The 24,287-nt window shown below is 41.3% G+C and overlaps 1 protein-coding gene across 14 annotated transcripts in view; it reads left to right on the forward strand.

The window, feature by feature from the left end:
• The window catches only part of ADGRV1 (adhesion G protein-coupled receptor V1), a 432,032-nt gene that overhangs the window by 94,985 nt on the left and 312,760 nt on the right, over nt 1-24,287 (forward strand). For all 14 annotated transcript variants that reach the window (XM_061622198.1, XM_061622202.1, XM_061622203.1 and 11 more), the window contains 8 exons: nt 3,408-3,547; nt 5,099-5,708; nt 11,240-11,455; nt 13,808-14,023; nt 15,509-15,753; nt 17,083-17,264; nt 19,757-20,568; nt 21,803-22,012. In XM_061622198.1, coding sequence (XP_061478182.1) covers nt 3,408-3,547; nt 5,099-5,708; nt 11,240-11,455; nt 13,808-14,023; nt 15,509-15,753; nt 17,083-17,264; nt 19,757-20,568; nt 21,803-22,012 — 2,631 coding nt within the window. The remainder of the gene's footprint in view (nt 1-3,407; nt 3,548-5,098; nt 5,709-11,239; nt 11,456-13,807; nt 14,024-15,508; nt 15,754-17,082; nt 17,265-19,756; nt 20,569-21,802; nt 22,013-24,287) is intronic.

Raw genomic sequence — 24,287 nt, forward strand, 5'->3', positions numbered from 1 at the left:
AAAAGAAGTCTACCGGCTGCATGGATTGCCAAACAGCGTAGTCTCAGACCGAGGAACTCAGTTCACAGCCAAATTTTGGAGAGCAATGTGGAAACAGTTGCAGACGGAATTAAAACTCTCCTCCGCCCATCACCCCCAGACAGATGGGCAGACGGAACGCTTGAACGCTGTTTTGAAAAGATATTTACGAAGTTATGTGTCCTATCAACAGACTGACTGGGTATCATATTTGCATTTTGCAGAGTTCGCCTACAACAATTCTCTGCACTCCAGCACTCAACAAACCCCGTTCTTCGCTAATTATGGATTCCATCCTATAGTCTTTCCAAGCAGCTCAGAAGGAATGCTGGTACCGGCAGCTGAGAACTTCCTTAAGGAATTGCAAGCGGCGCAACAGACACTGAAACAGCAGTTAAACAAAGCCAAAACGGAGTACAAGCGAGTTGCTGACCTGCACAGGAAGGAGGCCCCCCCCCTTCAACCAGGAGACCAGGTATGGCTGTCCACCCGCTTCCTCCAGATGCCGGGCAAATGTAGAAAATTACAAGACAAGAGGGTGGGTCCTTTCGAAATAGAAACTCAAATCAATCCCGTGGCGTACCGACTGAAGCTGCCTGACACTTTTAAAATACATCCTGTGTTCCATCGATCCCTCTTAACGAAAGCCACCCCTCCCAGTGAGTTACGGCCAGAGGAACCTCCCGGAGCTCCACTCCTGGTAAATGAGCAGCTTGAGTTTGAAGTTGAGGAGATCTTAGATTCCAGGATCAGACGCCACAAGCTGCAGTACTTGATTCACTGGAAAGGCTATGGGGTGGCTGACAGATCATGGGAAGATGCAGCTGATGTGCATGCTCCAGAATTGGTAAAACTTTTCCATCAACGTTTTCCCCACCGTCCCAAGCCAGACAAGGGGAGGGGGGCACAGCCTGGGAGGGGGGATGGTGTCGGAAGGCAGAGCTGGGGTCCCAATCCCGGGGAGCTGGATCCCGGAGAGTTGGGAGAAGAGTATTCGGATGGATGGCAGAGGGAAGGGGGAGGAACTTCCCCCCTTTGGAGCGAAGACGAAACAGAGGAACTGCCAGTGATAAGGTCGCTTAGCAACGGGGAGCCTGAGCCCTCCCTGGATATTCTCACGCCTCCCCCTCTTTCAGGCTCAGAGCAAGAGGGGGAAGAGGGAGGGCTGCTCACAGCCAAAAAGCGGGGAGGCAGTTTACCATCAGCCCCTCCCCTATCCCCCATCCTGGAATCGGAAACTTCAGAAGAGGAGGGGGTGATGCTTCCCCCCTCACCGCGCACACGCAGACAGCTGAAAAGACAGGAGAGAAGGGGGGAAGGCGGGCAGTACCTGAGGGGCAGTTAAGGAGGAGCGAAAGATTGCGCGCCCGTTTGGCCCCTTCTTAAAGAACAGGCGGGAAGAAGTCCCTTGCTCTGTCAACTTTCTCCCAATGCCGCAGGACCTGTATCCCTGTATTGATTCATGAGAAAACGCAGTCTTTGTTTGGACATTACCCTAATAAAACACGAATTAACTACAATCGTTGGTCTGGTTCCTGAGTCACATCCTGGGCCTGACACTGGGCATGCTTCCTCCACTTCTGACCTTCATGTGTTTAGCATGAAAGTCCACTTCAAACATTTGCACTAAACACATTAAGGTTGGGGGTGGAGGGGCTGTACCTGGCACATCCAGAAACATTGGGGTGGAGCCAGTGCATATGTCCCCTTCTATATAGTTTTGTCTTCGTGTGTTCAAGATGAACCCCTGAAGAGGACTTTTGATATTTCCTCTATACAGTAGTTGCTGTTTGTGCAAATAGGAGTTATAAATTCCAGCACATTTTTGCAACTACATCTTAGCAGTCTCCTGTAATAGTTTGACTTTTAATTTAGCTCGGGGTGGTGAACTTTTTTTTAACCTGAGAGCCACATTTCTTCCTGGGCAACCTTCCAAGGGCCACATGCCAGTGGTAGTTGGGCCAGAGGGAAAAATTGATGGAGATAGTAATATAAATGTTACCTTTATATGTATATGTATAGGCCTAGTTGCCATACACACTCACACACCCTTTTCCATTCTCAGTCTAGACAAGCAAGAGGCATGATCAGAGTTCAAGGACACATTCCAGCAAGGCAAAAATACTCAGGGTGTGAAGCAGGGCAGCGAGGGGTGTGGTCTGGAGAGCAGGAGCATGGCGTGGGGAGTTCCGAGGACCAGATGGAGAGACCTGGAGTGCCACATTCAGCCACTGGGCCTGAGGTTCCCCATCCTGATTTAGCTGGAAGTAAATTTGAGAACCTGGTAGTGAATAGGAGATGGTCAAAGCATACCAATAGGGAGGTGGGAAGGCAGTGGTGGCTGGTGGCTCCATGTCGTGGGGCAGTGGAATCTGCTCTGGGTTGAGTCCAAACTTTCAAGGAGCTGTCCAAAGTTTGGACTAAAACCTGTGCGGATTCCACTGCCCCATGGACATGGAGCCACCAGCTGCCACTGTGGTGAGACAATTGCTGTGGACACACTGCTGTCCAGTCATTCCCAATCCACTGGAGAAGTGGAGCATGAGAGTGTGTGTCAGTTAAGAAAGGTGGTGAACTATGTTTGGGCAGGAAGAAGACAGAGGAACTTCTGGTGAAGTTCCTTTGTGGTTCTGATGTACAAACTGATGGTCCCAATTTAGGTAAACAAATTCAGACATTTCCCTTAAGATAACTGGTGCTCATTTCCAAAAACACCTTCAAAGTTGTATCTGTTAATGCAAATGGTTAAAGGTCTTGGGGTAGAAATAGCTCAACCTACATGTGAAATTATCTCTTCCTTCATAATATATTCTGCTTCACTACTTAAATGAGAGGGAAGTATTTAATTTCCTTCACAATCCCATTGTACTGGATTTCTTCCATTTGTAGAAATTACATTTTCAATCCACAATTATCCAACAAACTGGGAGATCTTTAGGAATGTGCATATAAAGTGTGCCATTTCTTTGCACTCAGCTTCTATTGTGTGCACTTGGGCTGGTAATTATAAGCCTAAAAGCACAAACTGATACATTTATATTCAGATGCAAGTTCCACTGAGCTCTATGGGAACTGTAACCCAAGTAAGTGTACATAGGATTGCAGCCTAAACCTCTTTGTTAGGTTTTTTATATTTTTATCATTTTTTATAACAACATGGAGAGAGGGGAAGACACCTGCCCTAATTCAGTTGCATGTCATGTTCAAATACTGCATTTGATACTGTAGAGAAAAAAGATGTGAACAAATTATTTTATTAGCATTCATAAAGAATTCCCACTGAGCATTCCACATGTGAGAAAAAACAGATTATTTCAAGAGTTTGCCATTTCAAATTTCATTTGTGCTGCTTCAGATAGTGATTTTCTTCTTCTTCTTGGTGTCAACAGCCAGCCTGGGAATAGCATCTCACATCATAGTAACTATTGAAGCTTCTGATGATGCTTATGGTGTATTTGAATTCACTTCTGAATCCCTCGCTGTCAGTGGATCTGAACCTGAGGATGGAGGTGGAACGGTCACACTTGAGGTCAACAAATTTGAGTTTACAGATATGGCATCATGTTTAACCATACTATTTCTGGTGCAGGGCTGGGGAACTTGTGTCTTTCCAGCTTGTTGTTGGGCTACAGCTCCCCACCATCCTTGATCATTGACTATGCTGGCTGGGGCTGATGGGTGTTGGGGATTAATAATATCTGGAGGACAACAGATTCCCCAGCCCTGCTTGAGAGTTTTTATAATACATTTGGTACCATAATGCTCTGTAATTTGAAAAATAAATTAAAATCTGTTTAGTTGGCAGGGATATCTGATTCTGAGGGAGACACTTTTGGAATAGGGGCAGATTGGAGCAAAATTATGCATCTGATTTCTGATTCACCCACTGCAAACTCTCTGATTTGGCTGATACTCTGGTTTATTCTGTTCACAAGATATGTGGGCCTACGGGTTATCATCTCATATCTAAGAGGTCCATCCTCACACTTGCATGGCAGGGACTATGATTACATGGAGGAAAGGATTATACAAATGGAGATGCCCAGGTACACACTGATATTAAGATGGTTTTCAATTTCTCTAGCCCTTGTAAGCATGACACTAATATATGGAGTTCTGCCCTGTCTAATAGGTGAACAGCCCTTCTAATACAACATAGATATAAAAGGTAGAGGAGTTCCTGTCTTTGCGACCAATGCATACTGGTGAATCAGGTTTTCTATTATTTATTAAATTTATATCCCACCCTTCCTCCTAGAAGGAGCTTACTTACTTAGGCTGTAAGTAAGCTTTGATGGAAGATGGGCAGGGCATTGTAGTGTGATCTCATAAGCAAAAAGAAGAAAAAGAAAGAAAGAAGGTCTAGTTTTTGAATTAATGTTTATCTTTATACCTTAGCTATAATGTAAGAACTGTAGCTGCAAAAAAGAGTCACACTGGTGTAGCTTCAGCATACTACGATCTGCATGAGTGATGTACTCAAAGAACAGGAGTCCTTCCCTTTTGCACAGATGTAAATATTTATGCTATTGCATACAGTTGAGGGGTCAGAACAAGGGGAAGGAAAGACAATTATGTTAGATCCTCAAGGCTGATTTGACCAGTAAAGTCAATGGAAGGGGTAAGATTGTGCATGTTTGTGAGTGTTTCTGAGCGGCAATAAATGCCTTGTTTGTGGTGGCTGCTCTTTGCTCATTTTAAATCACTTAGGCTCATATGCAGAATCTGCAATTTGACACACCACTTCTCATCAACACTGAGGTAGTTTTTGCTAGCTTATAAAATTGTGGGTTCTGGTTGTGGCAAACAATGCAGTTGGCCTTAACTCAACCATCACCACCTGAAGAAAAAAGTGGTCTGCATAAGCAGGGCAATTGTGCTCAGTCATCTGGAGTTCCTGACATACTTGCCTCAAATTCCTTGTGCTGCCCTAAGTAGCCAACACGGATCTGACTCACAGGGCTATTCCTCAGTGCCTTGTATCAAGTGACACAGGGACAATGCAGACTAAACAGCTTGGAGGGCGAGGTTCTTTCATCTTCATGATGCAACAATAATAATTTACTGTTTTGCTCTTCAGGTTGTCAGAAGCTATGGTGCCTTGTCCCAGGTGACTTTGCATTGGTTAATAGTGCCTGATGATACTGAGGATCTAGTTTCTACCGCTGGCAACATAACTTTCAATATAGAACAACAAAAAGCAAATTTAACAGTGCAGATCTTGCCTGATGAAATTCCAGAACTAGACAAGACATTTTCAGTTTGGATCATCAATGTTTCCTGTGGACGCCTTGGAGTCCACACCAATGCTACATTAACAATTCTTGCAAATGATGACCCCTATGGGCTTTTAATTTTCTCTGAGAAAAACAGGCCAATCAAAGTTGAGGAAGAAGCCAAGAACATCACCCTTACAATAGTAAGGTTAAAAGGTCTCATGGGAGTAGTAAAGGTTACCTATAGAACCATAGGTGATGAGGATGAATCACCCCATCTGCCATCAAATGTTGCTAGGGCAAGACGGGAACAAGACTATCTGCCCATTTCAGGATTTGTAATATTTGCTGCCAATGAAAGTGAGGCTACTATAGAGTTCCCTATTCTGGATGATAATGAACCAGAGAAATCAGAATCTGCATTTGTAGAGCTGCTTCGTGTAACACTGGTAGAAGGAGTCCAGTATCGGCCAAGTAAGTCTATACATTTCCAGCTTTGCTAGATTTGCTGCAATAGAATGTGAAAAAATGTTGAAAACTTATATATGCCACTGACTCAAATTGTTTGTACAAAATTATACTAAGCAATGGTACACGTGACTGCTTTGCTTGAGGGGCTGCAATTTTTTTCTGCCCACGGCAAACAAAATTGCAGAATTTGCTTCTGAATGATGTTAGAAGATCCACTTATTATGAGCATAGAGGTGCCTAGAGCAGTAGGAAAAAAAAGTAGCTGCAACAAGCCAGGTAATTGGTTATTTGTATGCCTACTAAAAAAAAGTTACATGAGTTTTGTCCATTTTCTGGGGTTTTTTAAACAGATCCCTCTTGGGCCTTGTAACTTATGAGACTGGATCAGACTGTATCCCATGATTCTCGGACCGCTTCATAGCAGAAGAACTGGTGTCTACAAGATGCTTGGATGCTTTACAAGTCCCTTCTACTTTCCTCTGCCACTCCTGACGTGTCTTCCCTTCCAAAAATAACCTCTTCTAATCTGATCCAAACCTTCCTGTACTGATCTGATTTCCCCCCCCCCCATATTTGAAATTTTTGCTTCCTATATTTACAAAGAAAAAGGAAAAGAAATTTTGGCAGACTCCCAAGCACTACCACATCATTATTTCTTCATACAATGCTGGACAGCCATCTGCCAGGGACACTGTAGTTCTATTCTGCAGTTGGCAAAGGGCTGAACTAGATGACCTCCAAATTATTATTATTATTATTATTTATTTAATTTGTATCCCGCCCTTCTTCCCAGCAGGAGCCCAGGGCGGCAAACAAGGCACTAAAAACACTTTAAAACATCATAAAAACAAATCTTAAAATGCATTAAGACAAAACAGCTTTAAAAACATTTTAAAAACTTTTTAAAGGGTTAAAAACATTATTAAAAACTTATTAAGCAATTCTGACACAGACTGGGATAGCTCTCAACTTAAAAGGCTTGTTGAAAAAGAAAAGTCTTCAAAAGGCGCCGAAAAGATAGCAGAGATGGCGCCTATGTAATATTCAAAGGGAGGGAATTCCACAGGGTAGGTGCTGCCACACTAAAGGTCTGTTTCCTATATTGTATACAATGAACCTCCTGATAAGATGGTATCTGCAGGAGGCCCTCACCTGCAGAGCGCAGTGATCAACTGGGTATGTAAGGGATATAATGGTCTTTCAGGTATCCTAGTCCTGAGCTGCATAGGGCTTTGTACACCAAAACTTGGCCTGGTAGCAAATTACCTTCCACTTCTATGATTATTGTATAGAACTCACTGCTGCAGGGTGTAGCAATAGCCTCAAATTTAGATTAGGGGATTAGAGAAATGCATGGAGAGTAAAGCTATAAAAGAATGATTATATATGATACTTAAATGGAACCCCCATATTTAGAAACATTGCACCTTGGAATACCAGATGCCAAGGAGAAGTAATATCCTGCTTGTGTGCTTCTAGAGGAATATGGCCGTGTCAGGACCCCACCTGTGGTTACCGCCTTGTCACAGTCCCACCTCAGGGTCCTGGTCTCTTCTCTCACCAGCTCTAGCAAAGATCTCTCAAGATCCCCCTGCTAGGCAGCACCACCAGACACTCCCTGTAAACAATATTGCCTTGAGACTGTGCCTTCATCTCCTCCTGGCTTATTGCTACTTTGTGTCTGGGTGCACTTACAGGCCTGTATCTTTATGCCTATAAAGATTACAGCCCTGGGTTGCTCTGGATACCTGATGATGCTACACTATCTCTTCACCGCTGCCACCATTGATACTATTTCCCAACCTTGGTATATGCCCTGGCCACCCTTCTGGCCTGTGAAAGCCCAGCCAAGGATCAGGTGTTTTGGTAAACCAAGAAATATTTATTTATATACACAGGGAATAACAAGATTACTTAGAGGTTTAGTCAACAAGCATGTGGTTTCATAGGATGTGTTACTCTTTATGTTTCTTAGTCATCAATAACCTGCCTCACCACCCGCCTAATCCAATTCACCCTATCCAAACCAGCCCACAGAACTAACTGAACCAAGCAACCAACAAGAACCGAACCCCCTCTCAACTGTCATCCTCTCATTTATACTTTCAGACACGCAAACACTCAGCCAATCATCATACAACACTCATCAACATTCCAATGCATGTACTCCCCCCATTCACTCAGTCTGTTACGACATGTGCTCTTGGGAACCTGAGTGTGTGCATTTGCCACCCTCATGTCCCATGAAACACACCTCCTTGAGAGGAGGGGATCTTTTGCTAGGGATAAAAACAAGCACTTTGCCCTGAAATGTGCTTAAATGGTGTATATATTTAACCCAAGAAATGCAGGTCCAAACCAAAATAAAGCAAAGCTTGATTTTATTGAGAGAAAGAGTAGGAAAGCATTACAGAATTACTTGGGTGCATGGCAGCATTAATCATTAATATCCTAACCCATTCATAACTTTAAAGTTAAGAAATCAAAGGACCCTATTACTATAAAAAGTAGGAATGATTACCTCTCCTAGGCCCTGAGTGGGCAATTGAATGCAGCTGAAGCTATGTGAAAGAGCTCTGATCCAAAACCAGGAAGGGATCTCTTGGTCTCAAGGTTTTGCACCGAGACCCAGAGTCTCCCCGGTTCTGTCCCTGCAGTCCTTGATGCGTTCCTTGAGAGCGTAGTACATGTGTGTCGGAGCTCTGATGTTCCTCAGCCCCCCTTTTTCTTTCTTCCTCTCCTCTCTTTTTTTTCTACCTTCAAGCCTCGGTTTTAAAATACTTTTTTCCTCTCTCCCCCTCCTGCCAAGGAGGGTATGAAAGTCTGGTGATGTTGTGTATGTGTGTATGTATCTCTAACTGACCCTGAAAAAACTAAGGCTCCTAACAAACAATGGGATTCACTGTGGGTGAGGGAAATTTGCCAAAGGACAAGATAACAATTATGCAGAACATTTATGCTGTAGCTTTAGTTTTGTATCTTAATTTCTGCCCTTGTTACTCTTCGCACAAAACCTCGTGGGAAAGCATAACCAGCCATACCATTAGGTGGGGGTGCGGGGTGTGAATTGTAGTTTAGCAGGCTCCATGGCCCTGCCTTGTAACAAGTCTACTTACCACATATACTCTAATAAACCCGCACTTACCATATTTACAGTATTATATATACAGAGACATCACAGGCAGGTCCAGATCTCTTCTCTCCCTACAACAATTCATACATTCCTACATGACCCTCCAAACTCATTTGTACCCTATGCTGTTTCCAGATAACCTGTTTATTGAGCATCCATCCTGATTTATTTGCAGGGAGATTAGGCAATGAATCATGAAGCAAATGTTATCCCACACTTTCCTTAGATCCCACTAAAATGTGTTCTCCTAGATTCTCCCTTTGCTTCACTCCCTACAACTTAAACAAATCCCCCTTTTCCTCAGCTCAGTCTCCCTTAATCTTCTTTGATTCCCATTTTTCTCAGTTCAGAATCAGTTGTCAGGAAGACCTCTCCTCTTTAATCTTCTCCTATTCAGATAGTCCAACCTTCTTTGTTCAGGAGAATGAAAGTATGAAACTTCACATGGGGAGCTGCTGTTAAATCATCAGCCAGCCACTGGTGTGCTAACTTATATTGCACTGTAGCCTATTATGCAAACCCCTGCAATCCCTTTTGTGCCTCTATACCAGTTCTTGGAATCTCAATGATCATCATCATCATCATCATCATGCCAGTCACACGCATTCATACTGATCATTAAGGATTTTTGTCCTTTCCCAGAATGGCACTGGGTGTACCCAATAAGAAATAACCAGTGTTTCATCCATTACTGACAGTTCTCCTATCTACAGTGGAAAGTTCTGTTCACAGTGGAAAGCAGTCAGTACCTTTCACATATTCCAAACGGTGCTTTCCCCATTCCACCCACCAAACAGGGATTAATCTCTGCAAGCATAACAGATGGAGAAGGTTTCTTTGCCGCATTGCCGAATGCCTGATTAGATTCCTTTGCATTCTGGGACTTTGCATAACTTTTATCTCATGATCTTTTGTGTGTTTGCTTTTCTTATAGATTACAGTATATAATACAGAGAGGTGTGTCTGTCTGTATGCCTGAAAGTATGGATGCTAATTATCCAGCTTTATTTAGAAGATTATATACTGATTTGCACTTCAAAGTTCCCCAGGTTTTCTAATTACCTTTCCTTTCATTCTTGAAAAGCAGAGGAGTCAGATATGAAGCTCTGTGGGATAACTGAACTGTCATGTATATTTCATCATAAGAATTCCAGATATAATGCCGTAATTGAGAATTAAATCCTGTTTTTATTGAGCTTTGGATACATTACTATATAAAAGAGAGCTGCTGGATCAGGCCAAAGGTCTATCTAAGGAAGCATCCTATTTCTAAAGCCAAATGTTTCTGTGAAGCCCACAAGACTCTAAATGTGGAACTATTATGTTCAATATAATTCAAGTTTTGGCACTGTCCTACCTTATGCATTAGAGGTGGGGAACCTGTAGTCCTCCAGAAAAAGTTGGACTACAATTCCTCTGCTGGCTGGGCCTGATGGGATTTGTAGTCCAAAACATCTGGAAGGTCCTCCCTGTCCTGGCCCAGCCTATTAGAATCAGACTGAAACTCGCTGGTGTACCTTTCTCCAGTGTGTTTAATGAAAAACTGCAGTTTAGTGCACTTCATGGATGGGCTTACAGGTCACATAAGATGGTGCATCTCTACATGACATAACTAGACATGACTACTCAAAGCTAAGATGTTGTTGCAGCAATTAGACACATACCCTTACAACTGGGCAGGCTCTTTTTTCCTGCGTTGAGGAAAGTGTCACAGAATGGGAATGTGCAAGCATGTGAGCACTCCTTCTAGGTGGGAAAGTGGGGGAAAGCTGAGCCTGCTGTCTCAGTTTCTGCAAGTCTGGGGTGATGAGGGCGGTGGTGTTTCATCGAGACCCTCCTCTAGAAGAGGTATTTGCAGCAGCAGTGCCTTGGGAAGAGAGGAGGGGTGAAGGGGAGGAGAAGGGACGGGCTCCTCATCAATCAGTGTTCCATCTGTTGTTGGAAGTAAGGGGTAGGAGCTATAACTGTCAAAAGTACTGAAGTCTACTTCCTCAGCACTTCCTCATTCCAAGTTGCTAGAACCCTCCCCTGGGGTCCATTGTGTATCTTTGTCGTCTTCTTCAACACTCCAGGACCGCTCTGTGGGGCTCATGACAATCCCTGCATTAGAGTCTTTGATGGGAGCTGATAATCACATTTTTTTGGTTTACCGTAACCTTACATAATATACAGTTATTATATAAGACAAATTAAAAACCCAGTGTATTTTGATTTGTATGTGTTTGATGTTACTGCATATAAAAACTTATAATAAAGTATGGTTAGCAAATTTTTTGAGCTATGTTAAATTTGTTGCCCCCAGGCAAGGTGTTGTCAAAACCTTCTTTAAAACTGTGTGCATTAAAGTAGTTACGAAACAGAGATCTCAGATGGTATCTCACCACATTCTTTTGTATTTCAGTTTTAGATTCTCCTCGCTTTGGAGCTAAAGGTGATACTATTGCTCACATAATTATCAATGCCAGTGATGATGCTTTTGGAACATTGCAGTTGTCAGCAGCAGCTGTACGAGTTGCTGAAAATTACATTGGACCAATAATTAATGTCACAAGGACTGGGGGGATATTTGCAGATGTTTCAGTGAAATTTAAAGCGGTGCCAATAACAGCAACGGCAGGTGAGAGTGAGAAGGAAATCAGTCCTCATGAGATGAAAAATTGTACAACAATATAGATTAGTTCTAACATCTAACAAATGACAGGAATATTGAAATAAATCTTTATGTGCATAAATGAGAACATATAATTGACTAATAGGCAAAAAACCTTGCGGTTTAAGAACTTACCTATAGCCCACAGATCTTTCTTTCAAACTTTAAAAAGCAGGAAAATTGGACAGCTATAGTGAATGCACCAGGGGAGCAGGAAACCTGACCTCCTCTCTGAGATATTGGACTGCCCTACACATTTGTCAAAATGCAAACACAATTTGGGTTGGTCTTGCACAGTCCAATCCACTTGCTGTGTAGCTTGCAAGAATTTTGTAACATGTCCCTCTAAGCATATGGTGAGTGGCAGCAATATCTGCCAACTCCAAAGAAGGAGAATTACATTTTTGTATGTTTGTCGGTGTTCTTCTTACTTTGCTTAATTCCTGTGTCGCTATTGTTTCTACAGAGATTCTAATCTAGAAAATTTTATTTCCCTCATTATTCATCCTAGAAATCTGTGTCAAATTTATTTTTATTAATTTCAAAGCCTTTGTATTGGTCAGTGTCATATGATGGTGAAGACAGCCTTTTGTGTTTCAAATTGGAGGTTATGTTCTATTTCTATTTTGGGTGCATTAACAGTTGAATCTGAAATTGAAGTTTGATGCAATATCAGACTGATTACAATATGTTGCTACTTCAGCAATGACTCTAGCTGCTGGAAAAAACAAACGTAGCCTGCCCAAGATGCATGTTTTCAGCCTGCTATGTTTAAACCACTTCATTTAAGGCAAGGTGGGCATGGTCAATTAAAAACATAGAGCACACCTAGAATTTTGCTAGAATATATTTCACCATCCACTGTTTTATCTTGTGCAAACTGAGACACTCCTGATGACCATTGCAACGTATTCTGCAGAACAGTCAGGCCATTATTCCACAATTATTTTTGGAGGTTTTTTAGTGTAAATTTTGCAAAGTGTTGCTGTACTTCACATATTCACAGAAATAGAAGCAAAAGAAAATGATTTCCTATAGGAAACTTCACTAAAATTGCTGAGTAAAGTGACTATCTGAACTATGTCAGCTGTCTTAATAATGTTGCTTCCTTCCTGCTAAAACAAAGAAGAAAGAGGGCAGGAGAGAAGGGACAGGTAAGGATGAGAGAGGCATAATCCAGCACTGACCTGGTGGAGGGGCAGGGAGGGTAGGAGGAGGGTAGGGGAGGAGATTGGGTGGGTGGGCACTGGGCAGAGGGGAAACCCCTTTCCTTTCCAAAAGGAAAACATTGTGAACAGTATCATTGCTTTTCAGCATTTCCCGTACCTTTTTATTCTACAGCAGGCAGATGTAGCCTCCCACCCAAATTTAAACCAAAGCTGTCCCTGGCCACATCCACACCAGGCCTTTATTTCACTTTGGACTGTCATGGCTTCTCCAAAGAAATGTAGTTAGTGAAGGGTGCTGAGAGCTGCTAGGAGATGCCCTGTTCCCCTCACAGATCTTCAATCAGAGTGGCTGACTGTAAAACCTGTCTGGCCACTGGAGCTCTGTCAGTGGAATAGGAGTCTCCTCTCAGCACCCTTCACGAACTATACTTCCCAGGATTCTCTAGGGGAAACCAGGACTGTCTCACGTGAAATAAAGGTCTGGTGTGGGTGTGGCCTCTTGATTAACAAAGCCCAGCAGCTGTGAATCTGGCTTTTAGAAAACAGACAGTTGGTTCTTACTGAGCACTCCCAACACTATCATTGAGTTCAAGGCAAAATTTCTTAAATTAATTAAAAATCAGCCAGGGATTTTTAAAACTTTTAAACTGCAGAAGATGAAGGTCAGCGTATGGGGCAAGGTCAGTAATAGGATTACAGATACTCTGTGAACATGGGTGATGTTTAATGAATTTCAACAGATTATGAGAACTGTCAGAAAAAAATCCAAAAGGGCTCTGGGCTTTTCCCCTCTCTTTTTAGATTATGAACTTTCGATTCTCTCTGACTGTTTTGTATTTTGCCATGAAATTTGAGAGGGTTGTTAAGCAAGCGTTTCTGAGTTCAGGACTATAAGTTTTGTAAGGTTTTGTTTTGAAATGAGCTTATATCTGTTTACCGTTTGCCTGTATACCTTTTGGCTCTTTTAAAAGATTGTGGTCCACCATTTGGCGTCTTTGGACTGTGACACTGAAACATGGTCTGTTTAAATACATGAGTACAGAATACTTTGGTTTCATCATGACTTTGGATAATGAGTCAAAGGAGTACAGCTAGTAGACATTTGTTTCAAGTATTACTAAAGCATCTTTTGTCATATTTATTTGCGTAGGCGAAGATTACAGCATAGCCTCATCAGATGTTGTCTTACTAGAAGGAGAGACCAGTAAAGCTGTGCCAATTTATATAATTAATGATATCAACCCTGAAGTTGAAGAGTCCTTCCTTGTGCAGCTGCTTAATCAGACAACAGGAGGAGCGTTGCTTGGAAGCCTAACTCAGGCTGTTATAACCATTGAGGCCTCTGATGATCCATTTGGATCTTTTGGTAAAATGGAACTCTTAAACATATTCTTCTGTCCTTTGATTGACAATTGTCACAATGACCACTTGCTGGTTTAACAAGCTTTCTTTCATTTCATTTAACTTTCCATTGCAAGGCATTGTTTTCTTTGAAAAGGTCTTACCTAATTAAAAGTGCACCAATCTTGAAATTACAAGGTGTCCTTTGAACACTCATGATGTCCTGCTGTAGATTAGTGGGTTTCATTTTATGCATGGTTCTCAAGGACTTCCAATTCTAAGGCTTAAACTGATCCCCTGTACACTCAGTGAAGTTAGGTGACATCAAAGAAGACCAGCCAGTGTAAGTTTTTATGACATACAGAGGTGAAGAGAAAGCAGAAAGGAAAAGGGAACAGCAAGACCACAAGTGGTAGGATTAGGTGATATTAAGGGACATGATCTGTTGTCCTTGGGCAGAGGTCACTGGGAGTCAGAGTAGGGACTGAGCTAGCGGGGAAACTGTCCAGCACAATCTGAGACTGGATTAATAAGGGTATATGAGGCATGGTGTTGCACCAGCAGCCTTGATCCACAGCACATGCTACTGCTTGCCCCCTGAGCACAGCAGAGCTAGGGAAGGCCTCAGGATGCCAAACAGATACTGTGTCTCTAGTTCTGGGTTTCAGCATGGACCTATTGTCACCTCTACTTCTTGGTTCTAGAGATGACAGTGGAGCATTTGGAGCTGACATCTAGATGTCCCATCAAGGAATATTGGATCCATTTGGTCACTGTCTCTTGAGGCCACAATATCTTCTGGGGTGGTTGCCTGGGGCTCTCCACAGTAGGTGTTAATTCCCAGTAGTCCATAGTAAGGTCCACAGTGGCCGTTAATTCCCAGTGGTTTATAAGAAGGTTCCTTTTCTTCTCTTCCAGTGATATCAGCGGTCTGAGTATGGGTGGGTCTTGACACCTATTATACTGATGGGCCTTTAGCTAGTTTAAAGTAAGTTTAGCATAGATAAGTGGTAGTTAGTTTGGCAGCAATGACAAATATTGAGCAGACAAGCCCCACATATTCTCCAGGATTTGATGTTTCTTTGTTAATGAGATGGAATGCTATTGTGCTAAAGCTGGTTTGTTCATTACCAGCATTCCACCCTTCCTCCAAAACACCATTTTAGTCTCGCAACATTCCTGAGGGGTGGCTGAGAGACAATATTGTGAGCTTTATGCCTGACTGGGGATTTGAACTTCAAGCATATATCCACTATTGTAATAGACTACGCTGCTGAGAATATGAGATTTAACTAAATATAGTTTTTGCAGTCTCCAAAGTGAAGTCAGAATGGTTGCCTTTTTATGTAAATTTATCTGGTATGATCCTATGTCGTGGCTTCCTAAGTCCATTGCTTATTAGGATTCTATTTCATAAATATCCCATACAACAAAATATGTATTAAAAAGTAAACTTACCCTGCAAGATGGTTCATACCAAAGAAGGAATAAAAACTTTCAACTTTGCTAGTCTTCCAGATCACTGAAATGAGTGTTGAAGAGCCTGAATTCAACACAGTGAGGATAGATCTTCCAGTTATTCGCAATGCTGGAACTCTTGGCAATGTGATTGTTAAATGGATTGCTACCACTAATGGGCAACTTGCTGCCAGTGATTTGCTAGAATTCTTGGGCAACATTCAGTTTTCACCTGGAGAAGCCATAAAGAACTTGACACTAGAGATTGTGGCTGATGATGTTCCAGAAATTGAAGAGGTAAGTGCAGCAGCCAGATGACATGTGAAAAGAAACATTCATTATTTCTGATTTCTAATATGTGGTGGGTTATGCAGGTTATAATTGATGATAAGTGAGACTTGTGAAAATACTGTGTTGGGGAATAATAAAAATAATATGCCGATTATATTGTCTTTAAGCTTTTCAGCTGTTAATTTCATGAATTTCAAGGGTAGTTCATCTTTTGTATAAGAGTTTTGTGGGCAAATTTAGTAGGGGAGCTGTGTGGAAAATTCACTAATTGTAAGATTCAAAGAACATAGCCATTGGTGCTTTCCCATGTCATGGTAAATGCTGTGTTTGATAATGATAAACATTGTGGTGCTTGTTATTAAGGAAAGGCCAGAATCAGTTGCTGAATCATGCCAGTTGAGACAGCCCTGAAATTCTGGCTTATAATTTACCATATGTCTCTCTCGTAGTATATTGATGTATTGGTGAATTTGTGTGTCTGTGTGGACACGAATACTATGTGGTACATAGGCAGCTGCCTTAATCCAGATCAGAATATATTCTGATGGTTTTGAGCAGAGGTCTTTCACATCACATACTACCTGATCCTTGAAAAATAACTGGAGATGCCAGATATTGAACCTAGGATATTGTGCATGCAAAGCATGTACCCTACCCCTGAGCTGTGGTCCCATATGTATCTCGGATCTATTGTGTATGTATCTTACATATTCTGCATGTACACAAACATACTCATGTTGTAAATTGAGATGCAGTGACTGGATAAAGGCACTTCCATTTTGGATATACCTGCACATAGCCAAAGTGACTATGGGGAAAATATATGGTGGTGGTACCCAGCAATCTCCCTCCTTGGCCTACTGAAAGATGTGGAAAGAGCAAAAGCAAAACCTGGTATGAAAGCAGCAGTGAAAACAATCTACTTGTAAGAGGCAAACCGTAGGTAAACCATATATCTGTTGGTCAGTTACCATATTGCAGCAAGTGGTGTTTCTTATTATGATGATTTATGCTGCTTCTCACTTTAGTACTGGTAGGAATACAGAGTCAATGTGCAGTTTCTTAATTCGGATTCACTAAGCTATGTCATTATAGGCAACCTAGTAACTGCTGAGATGTATCATGTGTGTTATTCAGCATGGACATTAAAAACTAAATTGAGCCCCTTGCTTTCATTTATGCCACATTTCTAATGAGCAAGCCAATACTCTACAATTTAGGATGCTTTTGCAAAAAATAATAATGTTTGTCAGTGTTTGTCTATAGTCTGGCTGAATCTGATCATATCTTTTTGCAACCGCAATTGTTTTACAGACAGCCTAACATATTTTGTAGGTTATCAGAGTGGAATTAACTCAGGCATCAAATGGAGGTACTATTGGACCAGATGGAGTGGCAAATGTTATAATTCCTGCCAATGATAAGCCATATGGCACAGTTGCCTTTCACCAAGCCTTGTACCGAGTTCAAGAGCCACTGGAGAGAAGTTCAGTTGCAAACATAACACTAAAGAGAAGGTCTGTTTAACCTTGGTTTTTTAACAGTGTTGCCTATGGCTTTTTTTGTTGTTCTGCTATTAAATTGTTATGTTTACCTATAAAAACTTGTTTATAACAATAAATTAGTTGTGAAGTTTTACAAATGGGGAAAAGTGAGTTTAAGACTCAGACCTATACTTGCTCTGATGCTCTTATCTTTGTTTAAACTGAAATGTGAGATGGGATTGAAGCAGAGATAAAACACAAAAGGTACACTTGCAGAAATGAGCATGCCAGACTAGTATACCTTTCCAAAAAGTCAAAGGGAAATTATGGAAAGAATCTTAAAAGTTCTTGGTAGATTCTGGAGTTGCTTGAGCATATAGTATGTTTCCCTGTCCTAATTTCCGTTGGACTTACTTCCAGATAACTATGCATAGAACTGCAGTCTTAATTGCAATACATTTGTGCATGAACATAGCAGTACCTTGCAGATGAATTTGAACCCTTGGCTTTCATATTGTATCACCGGGATGAAAGAGATCTGAAGGTCACTAGTTCCCTTTAAACCAGTGGTTCCCAACTTTTATGAGTACAGGACCCCTTTATATGCTCAAAAAAATTCATGACCCTCTCCTCCCAGGGAGGCAGCCTGGCTGCCAGAAAGGAAGGGGGAAATCAGCCTTTCCTTGCAGCCTTGCTTCTTTTTGCTTCACAAAAAGTCCTCTCCTCTTGTTCTGAGTAAGGTTGTCGTTAGCAGCGGCAGTGTGAGGAGATGGGAGTCTGTGATAGTAATCCCCTCTTCTTCCTGATATCTCCACCCTCAGCCTCCTTTGGCATATGCCATGTATTATATAGTCAGATGCCTGCCCTTGGTGGGTCTGAAAGATGCTCTGTCACTTCAACAAAAGGCCTCCCCTCTCGTTTGGAGCAAGGGGGAGGTGTCATCTGCAGCGGCAGTGGGAAGCAGACAGTGTCCAGGGAGTGATGACTTTTTTAAAAAAATTAATACATAATTCATTTCTTTACTGCTCACAGCCCCCTCTGGATTTATTCACGCCCCCCCAGGGGTCACGGCCCCCAGGTTGGGAACCACTGCTTTAAACAATACCACTGGATGGTGCTTTGTGTATGATTATATAAGTATCTGTCTAGTACAGCCTTCCCTAAACTGGTGCCCTCCAGATATTTTGGACCACAACTCCCATCATCCCTGATTTTTGGTCGTGCTTGCTGTGGCTGGTGGGAATTGTAGCCCAAAATATCTGGAGAGCAACAGGTTGGGGAGTTCTGGTCTAGTGGTCTATACGGTTTCTTATTCAGAAGCCACAAGGCACAGGGTAGGTAACAGTTATAGAAACACATAACTGAAACACGTTGGTATCCTTGCAAACCATTTACACACACCAGAATACAACTGGGGTCTGAAGATGAAACAAACAAGGTGCATATATTGTGCCATATTGTGAAGAAGACACACTATGATTTCCCTGGCACTTCTAAATATGCCCAGTTATGCACTTTTCAACATGGAGACTAGCCAACATTGGCTAAATTCTAAGGTAAGGGTGGGACTGGAGAGGTTCAAGGTTGTCTGGGAAGCATCATGCAGGGAAGGAAGAGTTGGTTGGAAGACTGGAGTCTTCAGCCTCAGCTAAGTATTGGGAAGAGTAAGAGAAGGTCTTGGATAAAGGAGGTCACAGAGGGAAGGTTTCTAGCCCAAGCCAGCATCTTTCTTTCTTTCTTTCTTTCTTTCTTTCTTTCTTTCTTTCTTTCTTTCCTTCTTTCCTTCTTTCCTTCTTTCCTTCTTTCCTTCTTTCCTTCTTTCCTTCTTTCCTTCTTTCCTTCTTTCCTTCTTTTTTCTTTCTTTTTTCTTTCTTTCTTTCTTTCTTATTTATTTATTTATTCTTTGATTCATATCCCGCTCTTCCTCCCAGCAGCAGCCCAGGGCGGCAAACAAAAGTACTAAAAACACTTAAAACATCATAAAAACAGACTTTAAAATACATTAAAACAAAACATCTTTAAAAACATTTTTTATAAAAGCTTTCAAGACTTTTTAAAAAAAAGGTTAAAAACACTGGTTTTTAAAAAAGGTTTAAAAACATATTAAAAAGCAATTCCAACACAGATGCAGATCTTAAAGGTTTGCTTGTCCCAACATCAGCGTACTCCCAGGGGAAGTCAACAGAGAAAAGGATTTGGACGTTGGGAGTGAAAAGTGATACACTATATGAGCTTATTCTTCACGCTTTCATTCTTCCCCATCCTATTGCCCCTTTTTGCTTTCCCAGTTTTCACCAGAATTTTCTGGGTTGATGTTACTTTTTTAAATAAATGCGAGGAGGACTGAGTAGTTTTTAAATTGTTTTGGTCATTTTTTCCCCACAATTCCACCCCCCCAGTGTTGTAACTAGATAAGAGAAAATGTGACAATTAACACTACTGAGTTCCAGTTTGGAAAAACGGTGGGGTATAAATAAAGATAATAATAATAATAATAATACCTTCTTGTTTGTTACAATTTGCAGTGGTGGAAGATTTGGTCAGCTGCAGATTTTCTACAGTACTTCTGAAATCGATGTCATAACTCTAGCAGTAGAACAAGGCCTGGATGTGCTGTCCTACTATGAAGCAGCTGTGCAAGGAATTCCAGACACAATTCAGATGACCAGAGTGAATGTTTCCTTAGCAAATGATTCACTGTATTCTTGTGCAACTCTGTGCCTAAAAGAGCAAGCGTGTTCAGCCTTCTCCTCTTCCAGTGCCTTTGGAATTCCTTCATGCTTTTGGGTGGCATCTTGGGGTGGTCCAGTAACCAACAACTCAGGATTCTGGACATACAAGAAGAATCTTACCACTGTATCCTCTCTTTTTAGTACACAAGCACTTGCTGGTCATGATTATGAGTCTGTTACAAGACAATGGATAATAATGGCAGAAGGGGTGGAATTTGCAAATCTCACAGTTACCATACTTCCTGATGATTTTCCAGAACTGGATGAGAAGTTTGTCATATCTCTTTTACGAGTTGACCTGATGAACATTTCTGCCAGCGATGAAAACCAGCCAACCATAGGACAACCAAACTCTTCTACAGTTGTCATACTAATGAACGGAGATGCCTTTGGTGTGTTTGTGATCTACAACGTCAGTCCCAATACAACTGACAATGGTCTCTATGTGGAAGTTCAAGAATGGCCTCAGAACGCTGTGCAGTTAATGATACATAGAATAGAAGGTAGTCTGGGACAGGTGACAGTGGCGTGGAGCATAGCAGGCGGCACGGCTACCCCAAATCTAGATTTTGTCGGTGAAGGAGAAATCCTGATTTTTGAAGAAGGTAAGAAATATAGGATACATAATAACAGAACAACATTCTACTGTACAAACGTTGTCCTATATGGCAACCTTCAGAAGGACACTGGGTGAAGCCAGGACAGGCCCTATCATTAGGCAAAGTGAGATGCTGGAGGACAGAGCTGTGCGTGCCACATGGCCTGCCCTACATCCTCAAAGGCAGCCTGTCATTCTCAGATGGCTAATGTTGAATTATGTGGAATGGGGAGGATATGCTTTGCATGCAGAAGGTGCTGGGTTCAGTTACCGTCATCTCCTTGTAGGGCTGGGAGAGATGCCTGTCTGAAATCCAGGAGAACCACTGCCAGTCAATGTAGACAATGCTGAGCTAGATGGGCCAATGGTCCAACTCAGTATAAGGCGGCTTCCTATGGGGAGGCATCTTTGTCCTTTGCTCCAGACAGCCAGAATTCTTGGGCTAGTCTTGGCTGAGGCCTGTATGATGCATGGGGCAGAGGAAGATGCACAGTGTGCCTATTTAGCTGAAGTTCTTCATTCTTAATCATAGTTTCACTTTCATGAGTGTGCAAGATCTTGTGCAAACTCATCAAATAAATATGGTCTCTGTCAGCCAAGGTATAATATCTCAAGATGAATTCAGGTAAATATATTTTCCCCATCAGGAGGAAACATTTTAATTGCCTTATGTTAGATATACATGGGTGAACAGGTTTTGTGAACTGATATTCAGCCCTGCAAAATATGGGTTGGCTTATACTTTTGGTATGTGTTTCAGCTATTTTTGGTATCAAGTTTGATAATTCCACAAGGAAGTCATTTTTAATGGGAAAATGACTGTTTTGTGTGTATTTACACACACACACACACACACACACACACACACACACACACACACACAGAGAGAGAGAGAGAGAGAGAGAGAGAGAGATTTATATGGTTGAAATATGTACCCAGTCTTCTAACTGAAGATCCTGAGACAGCTTACAGTATATTTTAAAAACATAAAATAGATAGGCTGTTTGAATCTCTTCCTGGGTGGGATTCTGTGTCAAGGAGAGTAACAGAAAACAGCTGACTAATTGGCAAAAAACTAAACAGTGGACCATAAACTGAATTTGCTGTGTTTACATGTTACCCCTAGAAGCTATTTGGTTTGTTTATTTAGCTGAAATATGTTTTCTGCCAAACTCTGGGATGATCACTGCTGAAGTAGTGGAAGCACTGATTATGTTAAAGCCTCTCATTTATCTTGTCAGGTGAAACAAAAAAAGTAATCACACTGACAATTCTGGATGACTCTGAACCTGAGGATGATGAAAGCATTATCATTAGTTTGGTCCACACTGAAGGTGGCAGTCGTATTCTACCCAGCTCAGACACAGTCACTGTGGTTATTCTAGCCAATGACAATGTGGCAGGAATCATTAGTTTTCAGACATCCTCAAGATCTGTTATTGGTCACGAAGGTAGGTTCCTCTCCGTTTTCACTACTCTCACTATCTGTGCTATCAATCCCTCTGCATATGCTTTCTCTCAGTGATAGCTTTGATTTCCCAAAAAAGTTGAAAATGGGAAGAGAAAAACGCTGAGAGGGTCATTAGCTATGTATCATATATTTCTATATTCAAAGAAATAATAGATTTTTTTTAAAAAAATCCCTAACAGGGAGAGAGGAAAAATTATTTCTTTTGCTATTTTGCAGAAATTCAGAGCCAAATTAGCCATAATATTAAATATACCTTTCCATTTAACTTACAAAATTCAAATAGTAGCCACAGTGTGTGTGTGTTTATTAGCGAGATCACCACAAGCAGGAAGAGGAAGTTGAATCCTTTCCTTATCTGCTCTTGTCCAAATGGAAACCATTCTTCTGAAGAAGCAATTTACATGCAGAAGAAATCTGTCACTGGTGCCACTGGGAGATTTCTTTGAAAGCGGATGGCATTCTCTGGAGAACAGATTTTCTTCAGGAGTCATAAGATTAGAAGAGCCTGCTGGATTAGGCCAATGGTTCATCAGCTCCAGCATCCTGTTATTACATTAGACAACCAGATGCCTATGGAAAGCCCACAAGCAGGATCTGAATGCAAGAGCACGCTACCCTCCTGTGGTTTCCAGTATTTGGTATTCAGAAGCATAGTTAGTAGCCATTGATATCAGAAGGGAAGAAAAGGGTTAAATCCACCCTCCTTATTGGCTGCAATCCTGATAGTTATCAGCCACTCCAGGGGCTTCTATTTACAATAAAATGTGCACATTAAAATGCAACGATTCATTTAACATATTTCCTGGCCCTCAGTTTTGCTGCCTACAGTTCATATGAGAGCCCCTGTCTTAAAAACCTTTTTCAAACTTTCCCTTTCTTAATCTCTCTTGCAACAAATTCTGAAAACATTTAATATAATATAAATAATTTGGGCCATTTCAGTGTTAGTAAGGACAGATTTGTGGCTCTTCTCCACGTGATCATCTATATATGACCCAACTGTTTCCTTGCCTGCATATAACCTATATCATTCCCTTGCTTTTAGCTATATGTAGCTGTTTATTTGGGCTGTGTGAGGATTGGGCCGTGTGACTTTTCCACTACTTTCCTGAACACCTTTGCTTCTAGATGACTCCAACTGATGTTAAAAAGCATTTTCCTATGATATTTCTATGCCTGTAAACTGGAATCTCTTTGCTTTACTGAAGGAACTGGGTAGCTAGGTCTTTTCATTTGATTTGCTGTAAGAGGCTTTTGTTTACAGCTCTCTGTGACCCTTCAGTATATGAAGTGTTTAATTTCATTACGGCTAATCTGTACAGGAAATGTTAATGCACTCTTGTATACGTGGCTGTTTTCTAATGGTAATGACAGCTGTAGCCATAAGCTATTGTGATACATAAAGAAGCATTTCCAGTGATCAAGAGCAGACATCAGAGTAAGATAAGGGCACCCCAGGCACAAACACTTCTGCTATCTGTTTGTAGCATCTCTGGAATTAACAGCCCAACCCTAATCATCTTTACCCAATGGATTAAATCAATCAAATTTACTTCCAATTTAGTATGCTTAGGACAGTATGCCAACTCCTTTGAGCGAATCTACAGTCAGTGCTTCTGATTATAATCATCAGTGGTATACAAACAGGGGCAATGTACCAATCCTAGACACACATACCTGAGAGTAAGCTCTTTCTTACTTCTGTATAGAAATGCATAGAATTCCTTTGCGAGCATAGGAATGAAAAATAGCACTATTCTGTTGCCATTGGTGGCAATTAGTCAGGTACATTAAATGGTCAACAAATCAATGTGAGATGAATATTCTTAACCCCCTAATTGCTGGAATTGAACAAAATCTTATGTTTGTATTTAAAATGGAAAAAACTGCATGCTTTGTTGAAGTTTTTGTGCTATTTATGAATACAGTCTTGCCTCCTCTTGTATTTAAGTGATACACTGTCATCTTTTCGGCGCCAGGTCAAGACTTTCCTGTTCTCCCAGGCATTTTAGCATGTGTTCTATATTGTTTTAAATTTTTAAATTGTGTTTTAAATTGTTTTTTAAAAGATGTATTTTAAATTGTATTTGTTTTTAGTTATTGTAAACTGCCCAGAGAGCGGCTATGGGGCAGTATACAAGTTTAATAATAAATAATAAATAAAAATAAATAAATACTAGCTGTTAAGCTAAAATCTGATTGTTAAGGCAAATAGAAAACCTAGATTTGCGTGCATTGTATGTCCTATTACTAAA

Source organism: Rhineura floridana, chromosome 1, assembly GCF_030035675.1.
Source record: "Rhineura floridana isolate rRhiFlo1 chromosome 1, rRhiFlo1.hap2, whole genome shotgun sequence".
Taxonomy (NCBI): domain Eukaryota; kingdom Metazoa; phylum Chordata; class Lepidosauria; order Squamata; family Rhineuridae; genus Rhineura; species Rhineura floridana.